Source organism: Hyperoodon ampullatus (assembly GCF_949752795.1).
Source record: "Hyperoodon ampullatus genome assembly, chromosome: 2".
NCBI lineage: Eukaryota > Metazoa > Chordata > Mammalia > Artiodactyla > Ziphiidae > Hyperoodon > Hyperoodon ampullatus.
This window is the reverse complement of record NC_136915.1, coordinates 58,988,434-59,007,372: the sequence shown is the minus strand read 5'-3', so window position 1 is coordinate 59,007,372 and position 18,939 is coordinate 58,988,434. Positions and strand designations below refer to the sequence as shown.

Here is an 18,939-nt window from a genome sequence, read left to right as displayed (position 1 = left end):
CATGCTCTCTCCTTTAGAACTCTGCTAACAACTCACCTCTCTGACACCCTTCAAAATTATTCCTTTAGCCTCTATCATTCGACTTCCCATCTCCATTTTCACTGAGAACTTATAAATAGAGTTATGAAGTCATAAGGTATTTGGAAAAAAGTGCCCATCTAAGAGACAGGTGGCTTGGTTTTTCAGTCCAGCTCTGCCACTAATTGTGTATATGATCTTGGCCAAGTTGTGTCACCTCCTGGGGCCTCAGCCTCTGATATCTGTGTGGGCCTCTATTTATGGCTGTACTGCTTTCTGTTTCTTGCCATAGTTTCAAGAATTCTTGAGCACAGGACTGGTATGAAATATTAAATATGTTTTACTTGTTGACTGGTGGGTTTAGCACACATTCAATTTTCATCATAAACCAACAAAATCATTCTGGTGCTTCTTGATATGCAATGCTGTGGCATATACCTTTTACAACAAAGTTGTCCCTACTTTCTCAAAATCAACATAATTCTGCCTCTTGGGGCATTATTTTTCTCTTCCTAGAAGGAAAGCCATTTATGTGAGTAGTGTGAACATATATTGAAAGAGAGAGAGACAAAAATCATGGTATGCTATTCTTACAGATCATGCAGAATTTGCATAAGACAAGAGGGCTCCAGGACGGGACCATGTGGTTTGCAAATCTGTCCTCCAGGTCTCGCTGGGGTGCACAACTACTCTTATTGGAAGGTTTAGGTGTGGCATTAGGAGAGACAATAGGCTCTTGAGATTTCTGGGAGTAGGACCCTCTTAGCCACAGCTCGGTTCTAGAGAACTGTTTCAATATCCTACCTTACCACCCCTCCACGTTCCTCCTTATTGAGCCTCACCCTTATTTAACACCTTCCATTATGAGAGGAAGAAGTGTGTCTCTTACATATTTTTTGCTGTTGGATCCCATCATCTTTCAGCTCCCCAGCAACTTCATTCCATTAATGATCCCCTTTCCCCTTTCCCTTCAACTCTTTCCCACCCCACTTCTCCTTTCCAACTTATATGCCGGCTCAGATCTCACTTTAAAGCAAACCCTCATGCTCTCACACCTGCACTACTTTGCCTGGCTAACACCATCTTGTCTCTCCATTTCTGTTCACATGTAGCCTCCTCTCCAAGCCCATGCTTCAGCTTTTCTCTGCTCCTAGAGTGCCCTGTGCACACCTCTAATATTACACTTATCATGTACTGCAGTTTATTTGTTTAAATGTCTACCCCTCCCACTGGACAAAATATAACTGTAGGACCTTGACTGTAGTTTTTACCTCTTGCTGAATTCCAGTTACCTTATATAGTAATCTCAATAAATTTTTGTTGAATCAATAATGTAGAGGCCAACTCTAAAATAATGAATGTGTCATTTTGAGAAGCTGTTTCGAAATCTAAATAAAGAAGCTGGAATGGGCCCAGAAAATTCAAGAGGCTTATATCCTCAAGACCCATCTGCAGTGAGGTTTAAAGAAGTAATGTATTTTGACATACTACATCTTAACAAGAGCAGGATACTAAACAGTGGTAAGATCTCAATTTCCCCCCAACAGAATTCCCTTTAAAACTTATATACATAGTACTTATTCATTGAAGAAAAAAATTTTAAATATAAAAATCACCTGTAATACCATATTGTAGATATGATTTCTGTTAATATTTCCATGTACATTCTTCTAGTTTTTTTTTACTATGCTAAAATGTGTATTTGTGTAAATATATATTTTTAAATGACATCATATTATGTATACTTTTGAAAGCTTACTTTTTCACTTATTATGTGCATCTTTCCATGCTAATAAAAACATAGCTACAATATCACTTTAATACTGGAGTGGGATTAAGGTGGGTGAGGGTCATGATATATTTAACCAATCCATCCTCTACTATTAAATATTTAGGCTTTGAGGTGTTTCATTATTGAGGTATTTAATTATCTCAAAAACATTTCAACGAACATTTTTGTGCTTACATTTTTTTTAAGCTCATGCCTTATTATTTGCTAGGATACATTTCTTTTTTATTGTTGTTGTTGTATTGGGTTTTTGTTGCTGTGCACGGGCTTTCTCTAGTTGCATTGAGCGGGGGCTACTCTTCATTGATGTGCGCGGTCTTCTCATTGCGGTGGCTTCTCTTGTTGCAGAGCACAGGCTCTAGGCACGTGGGCTTCAGTAGTTGTGGCACGCAGGCTCAGTAGTTGTGGCTCAAGGGCTCTAGAACTCAGGCTCAGTAGTTGTGGTGCACAGGCTTGGTTGCTCCACAGCATGTGGGATCTTGCTGGACCAGGGCTCAAACCCGTGTCCCCTGCATTGGCGGGTGGATTCTTAACCACTGTGCCACCAGGGAAGTCCCGAGGACACATTTCTAATGGCAAAATTTCTTGATCAAAAGATATGTTCATATTTAAAGTTTGTTAGTGTTACCAATTGCCAACTTTCTCTTAAGAAAGTTGTACCAATTTACACACCTGCCAGCAGTATACAAGGGTATCTTTTCCCCACACTCTCACCAATATAGGTGATGCTAATTCTACTTACTCTTTCTCCGTCTGGTTTGATTTCTCATGTTTTTTCAAAATTTGCATCTCATTGATTGCTAACTAGGCTAAACATTTTCATCTTTATTATTACTTTTATTTTATATTTATGTTTTGAGTAGCCTGTTCATATTCCATGATCTCTTATTATTTGAAAACTTATATATATAGATAATCAATACTCTTTTTTTTTTGCGGTACGCGGGCCTCTCACTGTTGTGGCCTCTCCCGTTGCGGAGCACAGGCTCCGGACGCACAGGCTCAGCGGCCATGGCTCACAGGCCTAGCCACTCCATGGCATGTGGGATCTTCCCGGACCGGGGCACGAACCCGTGTCCCCTACATCGGCAGGCAGACTCTCAACCACTGCGCCACCAGGGAAGTCCCAATCCTCTTTTTGCCAAAAATGGAGCATACATTTTTCTTAAATTGCTCTTTGCATCTTAAAGCCTTATTTATGGTGTTTTTAAATTTTTTACTTTACTATGCATAAAATTTACGTGTTTTTTTTCCCCATAGTTAATCCATCTTTTCCTTCAGGTTTCATGCCTTCCCCAGATGAGGCAGAGATTACCAGTTACCTACCAAATACCCTCTCCTCATCTTCTTTAGCAAAGGAACAGTGTATTTCTGAGCCTCCTTTGCAGTTGGGTGTGATCAGGTGACCAGTTAGGGTCAATGACTGCAAGGGTTGTTGTGTGACCTGGGGCAAAACTCCTCAAGAGTGAGAGTTGAGGCTTCTCCCTTCTTCTTTTCTGTTGCCTAGAAGGAAACAGCTAGAGCTCCAGCAGCCATCCTGGACCACTTCCATCTTGTGGATGGAAGTCAACTTGGCAGTGGGTACAGAAGGAAGGAGCCTGGAGTCCTCACAATGTTATGAAGCTGTCACACTAGCCCTGGGCTGTCCACCTCCAAATTTCTTTTATACAAGAGAATAAATAAGTCACTGTAGTCAGGCCTTTGGTAAGAGCAACTCTTACTCCTAAGAGTGATTCCTAACTCATATGCCAACCCAAGGTTATATCAATATTTATTTGTATTTTTATCTACTATATTACCTCTACATTTACAGATGTATGGCTGAAATGACATATAACCAAGGTTCGACAGTGTCTATAAGATAATCATTTTTGGTGGAAGCTTCTTCAAAATGATAATTGCTAGACCCCCATGTGGATAAACTGTTACACTGAACTTTAAGGAAGGATCTAATTATAGAGTTTTATTCTATCAGGCATTTTTTGAAAAAGTTAGGCCAACGATCTTGACTTGAAATACTTTTATTATACAGATCTTGAGAAATAGATTTAATATCTTTTTTTTCTTTGATGAATTACGGGCTTACATCCTAAGTTAGTTTTCAGGGGATGCAACTATAAAATGTGTATAGCTAGTTGGGAGGTTTTCAGTGTAGATAATTGGATACATATCTAAATTTGTGTAATAAAGAGCTGTATTATAGCAAAATTGTACCATAGTTCCATAACAGCCAGAATTTCATTTTAATACAATTGGTTTTAAAACATATTTTGACTATAGGTATGCTTTTTCTAGAACTTGACAACACATATTATTCTTGCTTCTGGAAAAATTAGCCAGATATTAGCGTTCAATTTAATGTAATGAATATTTCCTTAACTAGTATTTATTAAGCACCTGCTATGTATTAGTCTCTGTATTTAATCTCACAATGACCTGTAATTCAGGTAATAAAACCCCTAGTTTAGAGAGGGGGAAATTGAAGCTCAGAGGTGTTAATTCACTTGTCAAAGGACACTCACTGGCTAAATGGAAATTTCAGATGGCCTCTGAAGGCTGTTGACTCCAAATTCTAAACTCCTGTGTTACTTATACCAGGCCCTGAGCTGGACCTGAGGGAGATAAGAGATTAGTAAAACAATTTCCTACAAGTAATATTAAAGAAAATTTGGTACTTACCTTCCCCACACAGGTCCGTTATGTTAATATGAGTGGGCAAGGAACTGCCTTTCGAGTTAGCTGCAGACACGGACACAGCCCAGTTCCCAGTTCTGGGAATGACCCAGGTCCAGGAGGTGTGTTCTGTGATGTTCTGTAGTGTGGCTTTCCCTCCAGCTACCTCCTGCAAGGTCACTCGATAGTGGAGGATTTTTCCTTTTGCCTCTGATAGACTCAGATTCTGCAACAAAACACATCTACTTACTATGTACTCTCAGACAAGGTCACTGGATGCTCTATGCTAGGACCTCATGACTGCCAGCAGCAGGTGGCTACGTTGGAGTGACCTTTTTATTTACATCTTCTCATCTCCTCCACTGCACACTTTCATGTCTCCACCCAGCCCCGCCACTTAGAAAAAAAAATCAGTTAACATTTCTTAAAGCTAATTCTTAAAAACATATTGATTTTCCTTTCTTGCTTCAAAGTGACACTTCCTAATAGGAGAAAACTCAATTACATTCAATGGAACAAGTGAGGGATCTGAACTCAGAAGATCTGGGTTTGAGTTCCAGCTCTACCAATCACCAGCTGTGTGACCCTGGGCAAGGCATTCAGACCCTCTGAGTCTCCATTTCCAAATTTGTGAAACACACACACGTATATATTTTTATATAGAAAGTGCAATGCTGCTCCTGAAATCAAAAACAAGCTTTTTAAGAGCTAAACTAGTAAAATCCATACTTAGTGAATTGGATTAGCCATCTGTGCTAGGAAACTAAGACACTGTTTATAAATGTGTGACTAACAAGTTTTGGAACTGCAAGAATTCCAATTGAGATGGCTTGGGAACAATCCCAGAAAGTAAGCAGAAAACTAATTATTTGTACTGTAACCCTGTTTGGACAAGGACCATGGGAAACAGAAGCATTGGAAATGGGGAGTTGCCAAGGCCTGTGTTGGCAGTGCCTGTCCATGCCTAGTGCAGGGAGAGAAAGGCATTGCTCACCAGACTTAAGCATCACAGTTTTCTTGACAAGGCTCTTCCTTCCATGGGGTGTGGGGTGGCCTCAAGCCGCTGAAAGACACACCTTAGGATTGGCAAATGCCCCTTTCTCTGGTTCCCAGCTCCCTAAGCAATCTTTTAATAATTTGGTTTCCTATGTCATTTATCGTCATTTATCTGTCAGGAGAGGCTGGGCTAACATGAACATCTGGTTCACTTAAAATTTGTATCTTTCACCTAAAGTGAAAAAATTGGCCTTCTGATTATAATTTGGCTTCTGAAATAATTAGCATGCTGGGAGAAGATGTTCCTATCTGCTGACTCAAGCCTTCTGGTTGGCCCAACAGCTGCAATTCTCAGTATAAATTAATGCATGAACATCCATCTTTTTATATTTCAGGCTCTAGGGGCTTGAATAATGCAAATCATGTCCTAGGTACCCTTCTGGATCCACAAGACCCAAGCCTGGATCATAAACCATGGTCAACACACTGGGTGAATGCCATGTTGTTGGGGGCATTTTTGGGTGCACGTTCAGCCATTCCCTAGAAGACATCCTGTGTCCTGGCAAGAACCAAGAAAGTTAGCACTGCAAATGTCCATCACAGCTGATCTCATAGGCCCATTGTGTGGATTAAAACAAGTGAGTGCTTTTGACATTGTGATGTTCTGAACTGTTATTAATAAACATGCTCTTTGTCATAGGAGAAAAAACAAGATAAATTAAAGCAAAAGCTAGCTAGGGAAGACCATTCCCTCAGCTCTCTCTCACTCCATTCTTCCCTCCCTGTCCCCTGTGCAGCTCCAGAGGGAGGACTGGTGCCCATCCCAGGCACCCCACCCAAAGGCACTCCCCAAGAGTTAACTGGGCTCACAAAGCTCCCCATTCTTGCCAGGAACCCAAGGGGCAATAGGGAAACAGCCTGTATTACCACACGCTCATTGTCCTTCACAGACACCTCAGCAACCTCATGCAATCCAATGGTAGAGTGCTGACAGAAGGGAGGAAACGTCAAGTCCTCTTGGATCCAATGAACCTACCTAGAGACTGCTGTGGAAATCCAGCTGATCCCAGTGATCTAGTAAACAGAGGTGTGGGTTGGAAAGATGAGTAAATGTTCCCAGAGGGCAGGGAAGGGCTTGGACCCACCTTGCATTATTGTTGAGTTGCAAATATCAGTGAGAAGGTGAGGATGGGGCCGAGTTAGACAAATAAATATGGTACCTCTTGACTTATGCTTGTATAAAATGTCAAGCTCCAGTTTGGCGATAAAGGTTAACATCTCTCAGATAACTGGTCTCTTTAACCAAACTGGAAAATGGGTCTAACTTGTCCAGCAGGGTCCATAGAATAAAAGATTCAATGAGTTCAATGAGCCAGTGGGAAAACAGGTATTTAGCTGGAGGGGCACTCAGTCTCCTGAAGCAACTAAAAAGAGTGTGATTAGGTTGGTTAAAAAAAACCAGTAACATCAAATTTGCAAATCATGTATACAATGCATTACCCCTCGATGACACCTGGCCCTGACGGAATGGAATATCATCCCAGAACAACAGAACAGAAGGGATTCTACAGATTAACAATTAATTCAGTGTTTCATTTTATCAATGGGGAAACTAAGCCCTGGGGACAAGAGATGACTTGCTTAAGGCCACTCAAGGGACAGATAGAGGGGCTGAGAGTGGAATCCAGGGCTCCTGACTTCTGGATTCATGACCCCTCCACTCTGACTCACTGCTCCCTCTATCGGCAAGCCTGAGACAATGAACTGGTGAGTACAAGTGCCATGTTGCATAGTTGGATCCCCATTCACCCTTCTGGCCCAGAGTTGCAAGGCACCTGGAACATCAACAGTGGGCATGAGGTCAGCAATTTGGGGAGAGTGGAGATCCAGAATTCTTTTTTTCCAGAGCCAACGAGCCCTGAGTCAGAAGGAGAGAAGCTCTGAACTGAGAAAAACCTTGGCCTGAGGAGCCAGCTGGGTCTTCTTGGATAAATTTATTTTTACTCTAGTGTTTGTTTATTTGGGTGGGTGAGAAGGGGGAATCTATCATTTATTGGGCCATACCATGAGTCAGAAGCTCTACATCTATTGTCATATTTATTCCTTATAACTCCCCATTCTGATGAGGGTGCTAATGCTTAGAGAGGTTAAGAAACTGACTCAAGAAGTCCCTACAAATTAAAAAAAAAAAAAAAAAGGTCCTGAAGAACCTAGGGGCAGGACAGGAATAAAGACGCAGACTTAGGGCTTCCCTGGTGGCGCAGTGGTTGAGAATCTGCCTGCTAATGCAGGGGACACGGGTTCGAGCCCTGGTCTGGGAGGTCCACATGCCGCGGAGCAACTAGGCCCGTTAGCCACAACTACTGAGCCTGCACTCCGCAACAAGAGAGGCCGTGATAGTGAGAGGCCCGTGCACCGCGATGAAGAGTGGCCCCCACGTGCCACAACTAGAGAAAGCTCTCGCACAGAAACGAAGACCCAACACAGCAAAAAAATTAAAAAAAAAAAAAGACGCTGACTTAGAGAATGGACTTGAGGACACGGAGAGGGGAACAGTAAGCTGGGACGAAGTGAGAGAGTGGCATGGACATATATACACTACCAAACATAAAATAGATAGCTAGTGGGAAGCAGCCGCATAGCACAGGGAGATCAGCTCCATGCTTTGTGACCACCTAGAGGGGTAGGATAGGGAGGGTGGGAGGGAGGGAGATGCAAGAGGGAAGAGATATGGGAACATATGTATAGCTGATTCACTTTGTTATAAAGCAGAAACTAACACACCATTGTAAAGCAATTATACTCCAATAAAGATGTTAAAAAATATAAATTAAAAAAAAAAGTCCCTACAGAAAAGTAATGTGAGATTTTAGTGCTCCCCTTGGTGGATATGAGAGAGGAGGGTGATATCCAGACGGAGTCTCGGGTCCCTGGGAGCATCTCAAAGACAGGGTACTTCTTGTCCCTTCTTGGGCAGTGCTGAGAGTGGGTTTCAAGCCAGTGGTCCTACTGTTGTTGTCACCCTCTCCTACTGGTAAGAATACACTAAAAAGGAAAAGCTGTCCACTGCCTCTCTCCCTTTGGTCTTCTTTCTGCTCTGTCCTGTGGAAAATGATCTAAACTTAATGAACGTGGCCTTTCTGACTTCGCTTTGTCTGAGAAGCAAAGAGTGAACAGCTCCCTCATAAACCATTATAAGAATTCTGCTGCCTGAAAAGGCTTTCAGCATCAAAAATAACTTGGTGAATGTAATCCAAGAAAGGACAGAGTCTGATGCATTTGTGAATGCGTGCCCCGTTTGTGTTTTGAAGTATATTATAGGAAAGGTGTTTCTGTGAATTGATAAATCATTTCCTCTTAAGACTTCAAAAAAACTACTGTACTTATAATAAAGTAATATTTTACTTCTGAACTTCCCCTGATGCAAATAATAACTTTTAAAAAACTGTTAGAGCTTAGCCTGTATCAGAGAAGAGAGTCTGTAATCAACACCCCTTGGAAAGCTGGGCAGTTTGAACACTTATTAGTCACAGCTTTATCTGTGAAGATTTTTTTGTTTTTTGTTTTGGTTTTGGAACACTGCTGACTTGGTTCTTGTTATTCGGGAAGATCTTTTGCTTTTCTGCTCCACCACCTAGCAGCCACATGACCTTGGGCAAGTTATTTCACCTCTCTGAGCCTCAATTTCCTCATCTGTAAAATGAGGATAATTCTATAGGCAGCATAGGCTTATTGGAGGATTCAATGAGCTAAGGGAAGTAAACTGTTTCAAGAGTGTTTGGTGCATGACAGATATGAAGACACTTGGTGGGTACTCTTCTCTCACTTAACTCTAATATAAAAATCATCAGAATTGGCACTTTTCCCATCATACTTATATGGCTCTTCTATTAATCTTGACCTGGCTTATACCACAGTTTTCTATGGAAGTTTCACCAATGTCATACAGTTGATTACAAAGTATATGCAATTTGTGGGTTTAAGTCTGGGTACCTTGACTTCAGAACTTATGACTGCCTTCAGCAACCCCGGTCCAAAGTGAAGACAATCCTCACCTGGAAGTTTTAAAAATCATTGTACTGGAAATTTCCATCTGTGGATCTATCTCCCCACTAGCCTGTCAGTTCATCTTTGCATCCTCAGTGTCATGACCAGTGTTTGCCTCCTAAGAATGACCTGGCAAACACTTTTCACAATTCTCATTTTCATACCAACATCATGTTATATATGCTTTTATTATCTGCACTGTACTCATGAGGCAAGTAAGGCACAGAGAGTTTAAGCACCTTGCTCAAGAACACAAAGTAAGTGGTAAAGCTGGAACTTGAACCCAGCTAGCACAGCTGCTCTATCTGGAGGATGAAGTCTTAACTGCTGTCATGCTGGCACTTAGTAGGCATTCCCCAGGTGTTCTGCTACTCTGGACTGATTTAATTGATAGTCATACCTCCTGGTCGTTACCCGGGCATAATGATGTCTATCTTGTTTTACAGCTAGAAAACAGCAAAATAATGGAAACTTTTTAAGAGCAAAGCTTTAACTCCCCTTCCATCTCTGTTTTCTATCTTCTGTTAATTCTCTGCTACTTACTCTTATCTTCGTCACTGACCACATTCTGCTATCCAACCCAAATTCCCTGCATTGCATCTGGTACAGTACGTGTGACTAGTAAGCAAGGGAAAGCAACCTGTTCTGTCTGAAAATATCCCCAGAAATGCTGTGCCAGCCTGTGATGAGACAGGGTTGGGAAAGGGAAGGAGAGAGAGTTGAATACTGCAGCAAAACTAATCTTCCCATCTGCTGCTTTTGTATTTAAACATTGATTCTGAGGTTGGATACCTCCTATAATTATATAAGGGCCTCAGGCTCCTGGCAGCCAATCTTCCCTGGGGATTTACAATAGACCTTTGTCCTCCATCAATATAAACCAGGTTACAAATAATACTTTCTACTTTTACTGAATCCCTTTCATATGAGGAGGCCAAAGAATTCAGCCCTTCAGTGCAATGTGATACAGGTTGCAATATTCTTCTTTCACCAAAGACAAAGACAGGGAGAAAGAGACCAAGTGAATATACTGAATAAGCCGCTCCTGGTCTCAACAGTCTGAGGCTGTGCTGTAAACTGGTGTATGGGGCTGGCTCTTTTCTCTTTCTTCTTGACTTCTATGGTTTGAGGGTAGCTGTTTATCCAAATGAATTACTTCATTGAACAAGTGAATATAAAACACCCAGTCTTTTCCCCACCTTTGGAACCAAAAGATTCCCTAGCTCTCTTCTGTCTTGCTTGTTAAGGCTCAGGAGACTGGTTGTCGTCCACTGCAGGAGGGAGCTCTGCAGCCTTCAAAATGGGGCTCTCCTGACCCGAGATGGGCTGCTATCTGGAGGGTGAGCCCCTGGCCACTGTGCCATACTGGCACTTAGTAGACACACCAGTTGTCAAAGACATAGTAGGAAAAAAAGAATGTAAAATAGCTCATTAATATTTTTTAAATCAATTACATGTTGAAATGATAACATTCCAAATATATCTGTAAGTAAAATGTATTATTAAAATTGTCCACCTATAAACAAGACCAAAAGACAACCCTCAGAATGGGAGAAAATATTTGCAAATGAAGCAACTGACAAAGGATTAATCTCCAAAATATACAAGCAGCTCATGCAGCTCAATAACAAAAAAAATGAACAACCCAATCCAAAAATGGGCAGAAGACCTAAATAGACATTTCTCCAAAGAAGATAAACAGATTGCCAACAAACACATGAAAGAATGCTCAACATCATTAATCATTAGAGAAATGCAAATCAAAACTACAATGAGATATCATCTCACACCAGTCAGAATGGCCATCATCAAAAAATCTAGAAACAATAAATGCTGGAGAGGGTGTGGAGAAAAGGGAACACTCTTGCACTGCTGGTGGGAATGTGAATTGGTACAGCCACTATGGAGAACAGTATGGAGGTTCCTTAAAAAACTACAAATAGAGCTACCATATGACCCAGCAATCCCACTACTGTGCATATACCCTGAGAAAACCATAATTCAAAAAGAGTCATGTACCAAAATGTTCATTGCAGCTCTATTTACAATAGCCAGGAGCTGGAAACAACCTAAGTGTCCATCATCGGATGAATGGATAAAGAAGATGTGGCACATATATACAATGGAATATTACTCAGCCATAAAAAGAAATGAAATTGAGCTATTTGTAATGAGGTGGATGGATGTAGAGTCTGTCATACAGAGTGAAGTAAGTCAGAAAGAGAAAGACAAATACCATATGCTAACATATATATGGAATTTAAGAAAAAAAAATGTCATGAAGAACCTAGGGGTAAGACAGGAATAAAGACACAGACCTACTAGAGCATGGACTTGAGGATATGGGGAGGGGGAATGGTAAGCTGTGACAAAGTGAGAGAGAGGCATGGACGTATATACACTACCAAACGTAAAATAGATAGCTAGTAGGAAGCAGCCGCATAGCACAGGGAGATCAGCTCGGTGCTTTGTGACCACCTAGAGGGTGGGATAGGGAGGGTGGGAGGGAGGGAGACGCAAGAGGGAAGAGATATGGGAACATATGTATATGTATAACTGATTCACTTTGTTATAAAGCAGAAACTAACACACCATTGTACAGCAATTATACTCCAATAAAGATGTAAAAAAAAAAATTGTCCACCTGTTTCTTTTTATTTTCTAAAATGTTGCTACAAGAAAGTTTTAAGGTACGCATGTGGCTTGCATCCATGGCCTGCTTTATATTTCTATGGGATAGCACTTCACTAACGTGATCCTTCAAGCCAAAGTCGTGTCCCCAGGGGGTCTCCTGTCAAATGTTCTCTCACCCTTGTCCTGACTAACTTGTTCTTCTGGGGAGCTCCAGTATTAACTTCTTCTTTTTTTTTTTTTTTAGGGTCAGAAAACTTTAATAACACCTGGACAGAATCAATACTAACAATTTAAGGGGAAGTTTATACATGATATTTTCTAAAGATTTAAAATATTCCAAAACATTTTATCCTTAAAATTCAGTTTAAACAAACAAGCAAACAAACAAAAACTTCACCCTATTTAACCCTCAGCAACTCGACTGTGGATTCCCTTTACCCACACCTCGAAATCCTTCCAACCAATAAAGAAACTAAAAAGCAGAAACTCATGTGGGATTCTGACTGCCAGGCCTATCTTTCGATGTGTAGACTCTCTTATGCCTTTGTCCTTCTGATGCTCCATCTCCTTTTTTTTTTATTTTTTTGCGGTACGCGGGCCTCTCACTGTTGTGGCCTCTTCTGTTGCGGAGCGCAGGCTCTGGACGCGCAGGCTCAGCGGTCATGGCTCACGGGCCCAGCCGCCCCGCGGCACGTGGGATATTCCCGGATCGGGGCACGAACCCGTGTCCCCTGCATCGGCAGGCAGACTCTCAACCACTGCGCCACCAGGGAAGCCCTGATGCTCCGTGTCTTAACTGCAGTGACTTGCACGTTGCCTGAGCTCCACTTTGTTCTATGGTTCACAAAGTTTGTCAGCTGCATAGAGAATGGAAGATGCTGAAATCTGCAGTATTACATTCTGAAAGGTCTCTCTGACTCCTCACCCGTTCCCCTGCCTGGCCATCATCCCCCCAGCCGAACCTTGAACCCCTCCTTAACACCTGAGGGCCCTCACCATCTCCTTGCTATTTCTGTCCTCCTGCTGGACTGTGAGCTCAAGAACATGGAGCCTGGACCTGGCTTGTTCACTTCCATATCCCCACATGCAGCATGGGCTCTAGGCCTAAAGAGGGGTTTTCATGTATTTGTTTGCTTGAATGAATAAATGAATGAGTGAGTGAATGAAGGAGTGAATTCAGCTCCATCTGCACACAGGTATTTCTCTTCCAGACCCATGGCCCAAACCACCATTTCAGAAAGTTTGTGACTTGCTATGATCGAGACAGTGAGAGGACACTGAAGAAATTTACAGAGGAAATTGGAAAGGTTAATGTGGCTTTAACCCATCATCATATCTTTACATACATCATCCCCATATATATTCGAGATGACTTTCTTCTTAAAGGATAGAAGCTGTTTTAACTGAAGGAAAAGTGTGCTGGAATCATGGATTGAAATGCTTTGTCAAAGCAAAGGAAACGGTATGAAAGTTTGTGCAGAAGGAGATGATAGAGGGAATCTGAGGGAAAGAATCGGTGACACTCCTCCCCCCCCCTTAAAGGGCTCTAACCCAACACTGGGGCTGTTGGTAACACAGCAACAGTTTCTACCTGTTATTGCATTTACTGTTTTAAAAACACCCAGGTGTTTTTGCTTGATTCATAGATTAGGTTCTACTTTTTGGCTTCAACATAGAAAGTATTTTTTCTCTTAAAAGCAACTATGGGGACCTCCCTGGTGGTCCAGTGGTTAGGACTCTGGCTTGCACTGCCACGGGCATGGGTTTGATCCCTGGTTGGGGAACTAAGATCCTGCAAGCTACATGGTATGGCCAAAAATTTAAAAATAAAAAATTGTTAAAAAGAAACTATGGCAAAAAATAGTACAGGATATTTTTGAGGAAATGGAGTTTTTTGGAGAAACCAAGGTGTGGGAAAACGAGTAACTACGTGGGAACCAGAACATCAAAGATCTCCTTTACCCTCAACATATTCGCACACCCACCTGCATAAATACACACGCATATAGATACATTCATACACATTCACACTCACACACTCATACATATACACCCACACTCATACCCACATGTATCCCACACACTCACACCTTCACACTCACTCACAACAGAGGGTGATTCACATGTTGGAATTTAACACCTAATGTGATGGTGTCAGGAGGTGGGGCCTCTGCAAGTTGATTAGGTCCTGAGGGTGGAGCCCCCATGGGTGGGATTAGCACTCTCTAAGAGACCCTAGAATGCCGTCTAGCCCCTTCCACCACATGAGGATACAACAGAAGTCTGCGACACAGAAGAGGGCCCTCACCCAACCATGCTGGCAGCTGGATCTCAGACTTCCAGCCTCCAGAACTGTGAGAAATTGATCTCTGCTATTTATAAGCCCCTAGTCTATGGTATTTTATTATACTAAGACACATACATGCACAACATACATGCCCGCGCACTCACACACGTACTCACATATACACACCCACACACTCACATCCCTCCCACGCATACAAAACTCACACGCATTCACACACGTGCACTCACTCACATATACAACACACATGCACACACACCACTCCAGACACGCACATTCACACATCCTCAACTTCCCCCACACACACCGGGGCTGTACCCATTCAGCACCAAGCTGTTCTCCCCTAGTGTAAACATCCTACAAAAACGAAAGGTCTCACTTTTCCCTATCTGCAAGAGAAACGTGTTCTCTGTGTTCACAGGCTGATGGGGTCTTACCTGGGGCTTCCTTTGGTGCCAAAGCCCCAAATTCCCCTTTGCAGTGGCGGGGTGTCCCCCTTATCTCATTTCCCAGTATTGATCAAAGTGAAAAAAGAAAAATCAGCCACCACACACGTCTGCTTCCTTTCCCCAGCGTGGTCTGACTGAGGCCCCACCACTTGATACGGCTACAGTGTTTCTTTCTAGCCTGAGGTTTAGATGAGTTCCTTGTGTCACAGCACAGTCCTGTGCGTGAGACTCCCAAGCCTGCCTAAGGGGGGCAAGAGGAATCCCCAGGCGGATGAGTGGGAGAGGGGTGGTTCCAGAGGGCAGTACTTCCGCCCAGGAAAGGCTTCCAGCACAAGCATCACATCATGGAATCCTCTCATGGGAAATCACTTCCCCTCCCTAGACCTCAGTTTCCGTGTTTGTAAAACCAGTGTTGGAACTGCATGCTGCTTAAATGCCCTTTGGCTCTAGAGGTCTGGGATTCGTGGTTCTGGGGTCCAGAGCAGGACTGCTCATCTCAGCAACTCCAGTCGGGGTTTAATTGCCTCTCCCAGGTGGGTGGAGAGGCAACTGAAGATGCCCAGGATTCGACAGAGAAGGACTAAATCCTGTAATGACCCTATAAAACTGAAGACTGAGTCCAACTTTCCTTTCTCAGGCTGGGCAATCACTGAAGGTTTTGAAGGTCCCGTCACGACTACCATCTGGCACAAGGTTATAGAAGCTTCTAGTATTTACATTTCTGGTTTCTTATTCAAAATCGATTCCAGTCCAAAGCATCCTTCTTGGGCTCACATTTCTGGATCCACTAAAGGAAAGATTTTCTAACTTATCTATAAGAGATGCCATCAAGGCATGGGCTTCCTCCAAAGCGATTCTCCCTGTCCCAGAAGGTCCCAGATATCTGTCTGTCCTGGCTGGGCTGGGAGCAATGTTTATGAGAGAAAGGGTGGGCTAGAAGAGCTTTAAAGCCTCTTTGAATTTCAAGACTTCATTTTAGAATCTAAACTTCGTGAGGAATAGGGACAGGATCAAGATGCGCAGCAGAGAGGAATTTGCATATGCAAGCTTGCTAAGCATTATCTGTTGGCTAACAAATAGTTATTTTGACTTTGCTCTGACATTGGTTTCAGGGCACTCTGCTCATGCCTGTTCTAAATTCTCTTTGTGACAGTACACACAGATACAGCACCAGGCATGTTGCTTACCCTGTTAGGATAAAAATCATGATGCAGTATCATTTAATTTTTCCTTGGTGGCCCCCGTGATTTTTCTGCGTTTGTGTCTTCTCATTTACTGGGCCCTACGATGGCCTTGTCAGCTCTGCAGGTACCAGGATCATTACCCTCATTCTACCGAGAGAAACCCTAGAGTAGAGAGGAGTGAAACGGGACCAGAATAGAGTATCTTTTCAGGTAACTGTAAAGTACATTTTGGGACGAGGGATCTTTATGGGAGGAAGAATATTCATTTTAACCAGTTGCTTACTTCTGAAAACGAAAACCAATAGCCAGGAATTGAGCTGGGTTCTTCTATACTATTTACAAATTATGGCTGCTCTAAATGCCTTGCTTTAGGAATAATCTTGCTTTATTTGAACAATGCTTTATTTTAAGATAAATTTTAAGCTGCAGTTTTAGTTTCAAAGTGAAGAACTTGATTATGACTCACCAAGCTATTTATAGTAGACTCCTCTTATGCCAGACATTTTGTGTGTGTGTGTGAGAGAGAGAAAGAAAGGGAAGGAGGGAGAAAGAGCTCATTTCTTAAAACTGAAGAAGATTGCAATTATCAAAATCTATCAAGCTAACCCCATCAGAAGTCTTTATTACTCTGACTTCTGGTTTCCTGCTCATCAGCTTCATAATTCCAAAACTGTTTATTTACCCTTAACTAGAAGAACTGTCGTAAAAGGGATGTAAGTTTTGGGAAATAAAACCTCTTCTTACGAACATGCCAATCAGTAGCTCAATTCAAATAGTATTTTTTTGGACAAAGATGAGTCATGCTGTAGCAGAAAGGGCTCTGGATGGGTTTCAGTCCCAGCTCTGCACTTAGTAGGTGGGTGACTTTGAGAAGAACCTCCTTTCTTTGACTCTCAGTTTTTTCATGTGTTAGTGGGGATACTAGTATGTACCTCTTAGAGTTTTTGTAAGGATTAAGTGAAATGATAATGCCAGCTTTCAGTACTCTGTAAAACTTTTACATTTTGTAATAACATTAGGCCTCATTGTTTTCTGGAAGGTTGTTCAGTTTACTACTGTTTTACTACTATTCGTAAGGGCTGCTTTCTTTGACTATTCCTATTATTTTCTACTATTATTAGTATTCCTGAAGTAGAGCAGCTTTTTTTCCATCCTTTCCCTTTTCAATGACCATAGAAAACATACTGTTTTCCATTTGATATTTTTTTAACATCGTTATTGGAGTATAATTCTTTACAATGGTGTGTTAGTTTCTGCTTCATAACAAAGGGAATCAGCTATACATATACATATATCCCCATATCTCCTCCCTCTTGCATCTCCCCCCCCACCCTCCCTATCCCACCTCTCTAGGCGGTCACAAAGCACCGAGCTGATCTCCTTGTGCTATGCGGCTGCTTCCCACTAGCTATCTGTTTTACATTTGGTAGTGTATATATGTCCATGCCACTTTCTCACTTCATCCCAGCTTACCCTTCCCTCTCCTCGTGTCCTCAAGTCCATTCTCTACATCTGCGTCTTTATTCCTGTCCTGCCACTAGGTTCTTCAGAACTTTTTTTTTAGATTCCATATATATGTGTTAGCATACGGTATTTGTTTTTCTCTTTCTGACTTACTTCACTCTGTATGACAGACTCTAGGTCCATCCACCTCACTACAAATAACTCAATTTCATTTCTTTTTATGGCTGAGTAATATTCCATTATATATATGTACCACATCTTCTTTATCCATTCATCTGTCAATGGACACTTAGGTTGCTTCCATGTCCTGGCTATTGTAAATAGAGCTGCAATGAACATTATGGTACATGACTCTTTTGAATTATGGTTTTCTCAGGGTATATGCACAGTAGTGGGATTGCTGGGTCATATGGTAGTTCTATTTTTAGTTTTTTAAGGAACCTCCATACTGTTCTCCATAGTGGCTGTATTAATTTACATTCCCACCAACAGTGCAAGATTGTTCCCTTTTTTCCACACCCTCTCCAGCATTTATTGTTTGTAGATTTTTTGATGATGGCCATTCTGACTGGTGTGAGGTGATACCTCATTGTAGTTTTGATTTGCAAGAAACCATATTCTTAAACATCCACAGCTTTAATTTCCCCCCAAATGAATAAGTGAGGTTGCATGGTCACTGTTGGGCATATTGTATGAATCAGAAGAGAAGGTGTAGTGAGTGGGGTCAAAGGGTGGACATGCTCGGGGATGGGAGGGAACACTGATCCGACTGGAAGTGGGTGAGGGAAAGATGTAATTGTGTGGAGGCAGGAAGTCAGAGTTTTCACCCTTGTTTGGGAAAAATAAATGACACAGAATCAAGTACCATGAGGACGTGGCTGAGAAAATGAGCTCCAATACAGACTCTGAAGGCTCATACCAAAGCCACTATGGAAACAGAAAGTCTTTTTCTGGCCTTGAAACTTATCATTCAAATATGTAATTCTCTTCATATGTCAATTATATCTCAATAAAAACAAAACAAAACACCCAAATCTATAATTCTCCTGAATTTTAAGTGGACACTGCAAACTTACCTTCCAGAAAAGAGAAATCTGTTGTCTATTGCAGTCAATGTGCTGTCTCATGTACCAGACATCTAATGTTCCAGTAGGCTCTGTTTGGAAGGGGAAAAAAACAGTTTCATATATACATATATATCTATACAATATGAATACTTTGGAAGTCAATTGGTTATTCATTAAATAATTCAGGGGGAGTAGGATTATAGGATAATTTCAATTTTCTTTGTGTCCCAGTATCTTCCTTTTTCTGTTGTTACACAATGAACATGTATATATCTTTGACTACAGAAGTCAGAAAAAACAAGGTTAACTTGAA

The 18,939-nt window shown here is 41.8% G+C and overlaps 1 protein-coding gene across 3 annotated transcripts in view; it reads right to left on the bottom strand.

The window, feature by feature from the left end:
* IL12RB2 (interleukin 12 receptor subunit beta 2) overlaps positions 1 to 18,939 on the bottom strand; it is a gene marked incomplete at both ends in the record, with an annotated part of 71,101 nt that overhangs the window by 30,568 nt on the left and 21,594 nt on the right. For all 3 annotated transcript variants that reach the window (XM_079697580.1, XM_079697581.1, XM_079697582.1), the window contains 2 exons: positions 4,487 to 4,706; positions 18,636 to 18,715. In XM_079697580.1, coding sequence (XP_079553706.1) covers positions 4,487 to 4,706; positions 18,636 to 18,715 — 300 coding nt within the window. The remainder of the gene's footprint in view (positions 1 to 4,486; positions 4,707 to 18,635; positions 18,716 to 18,939) is intronic.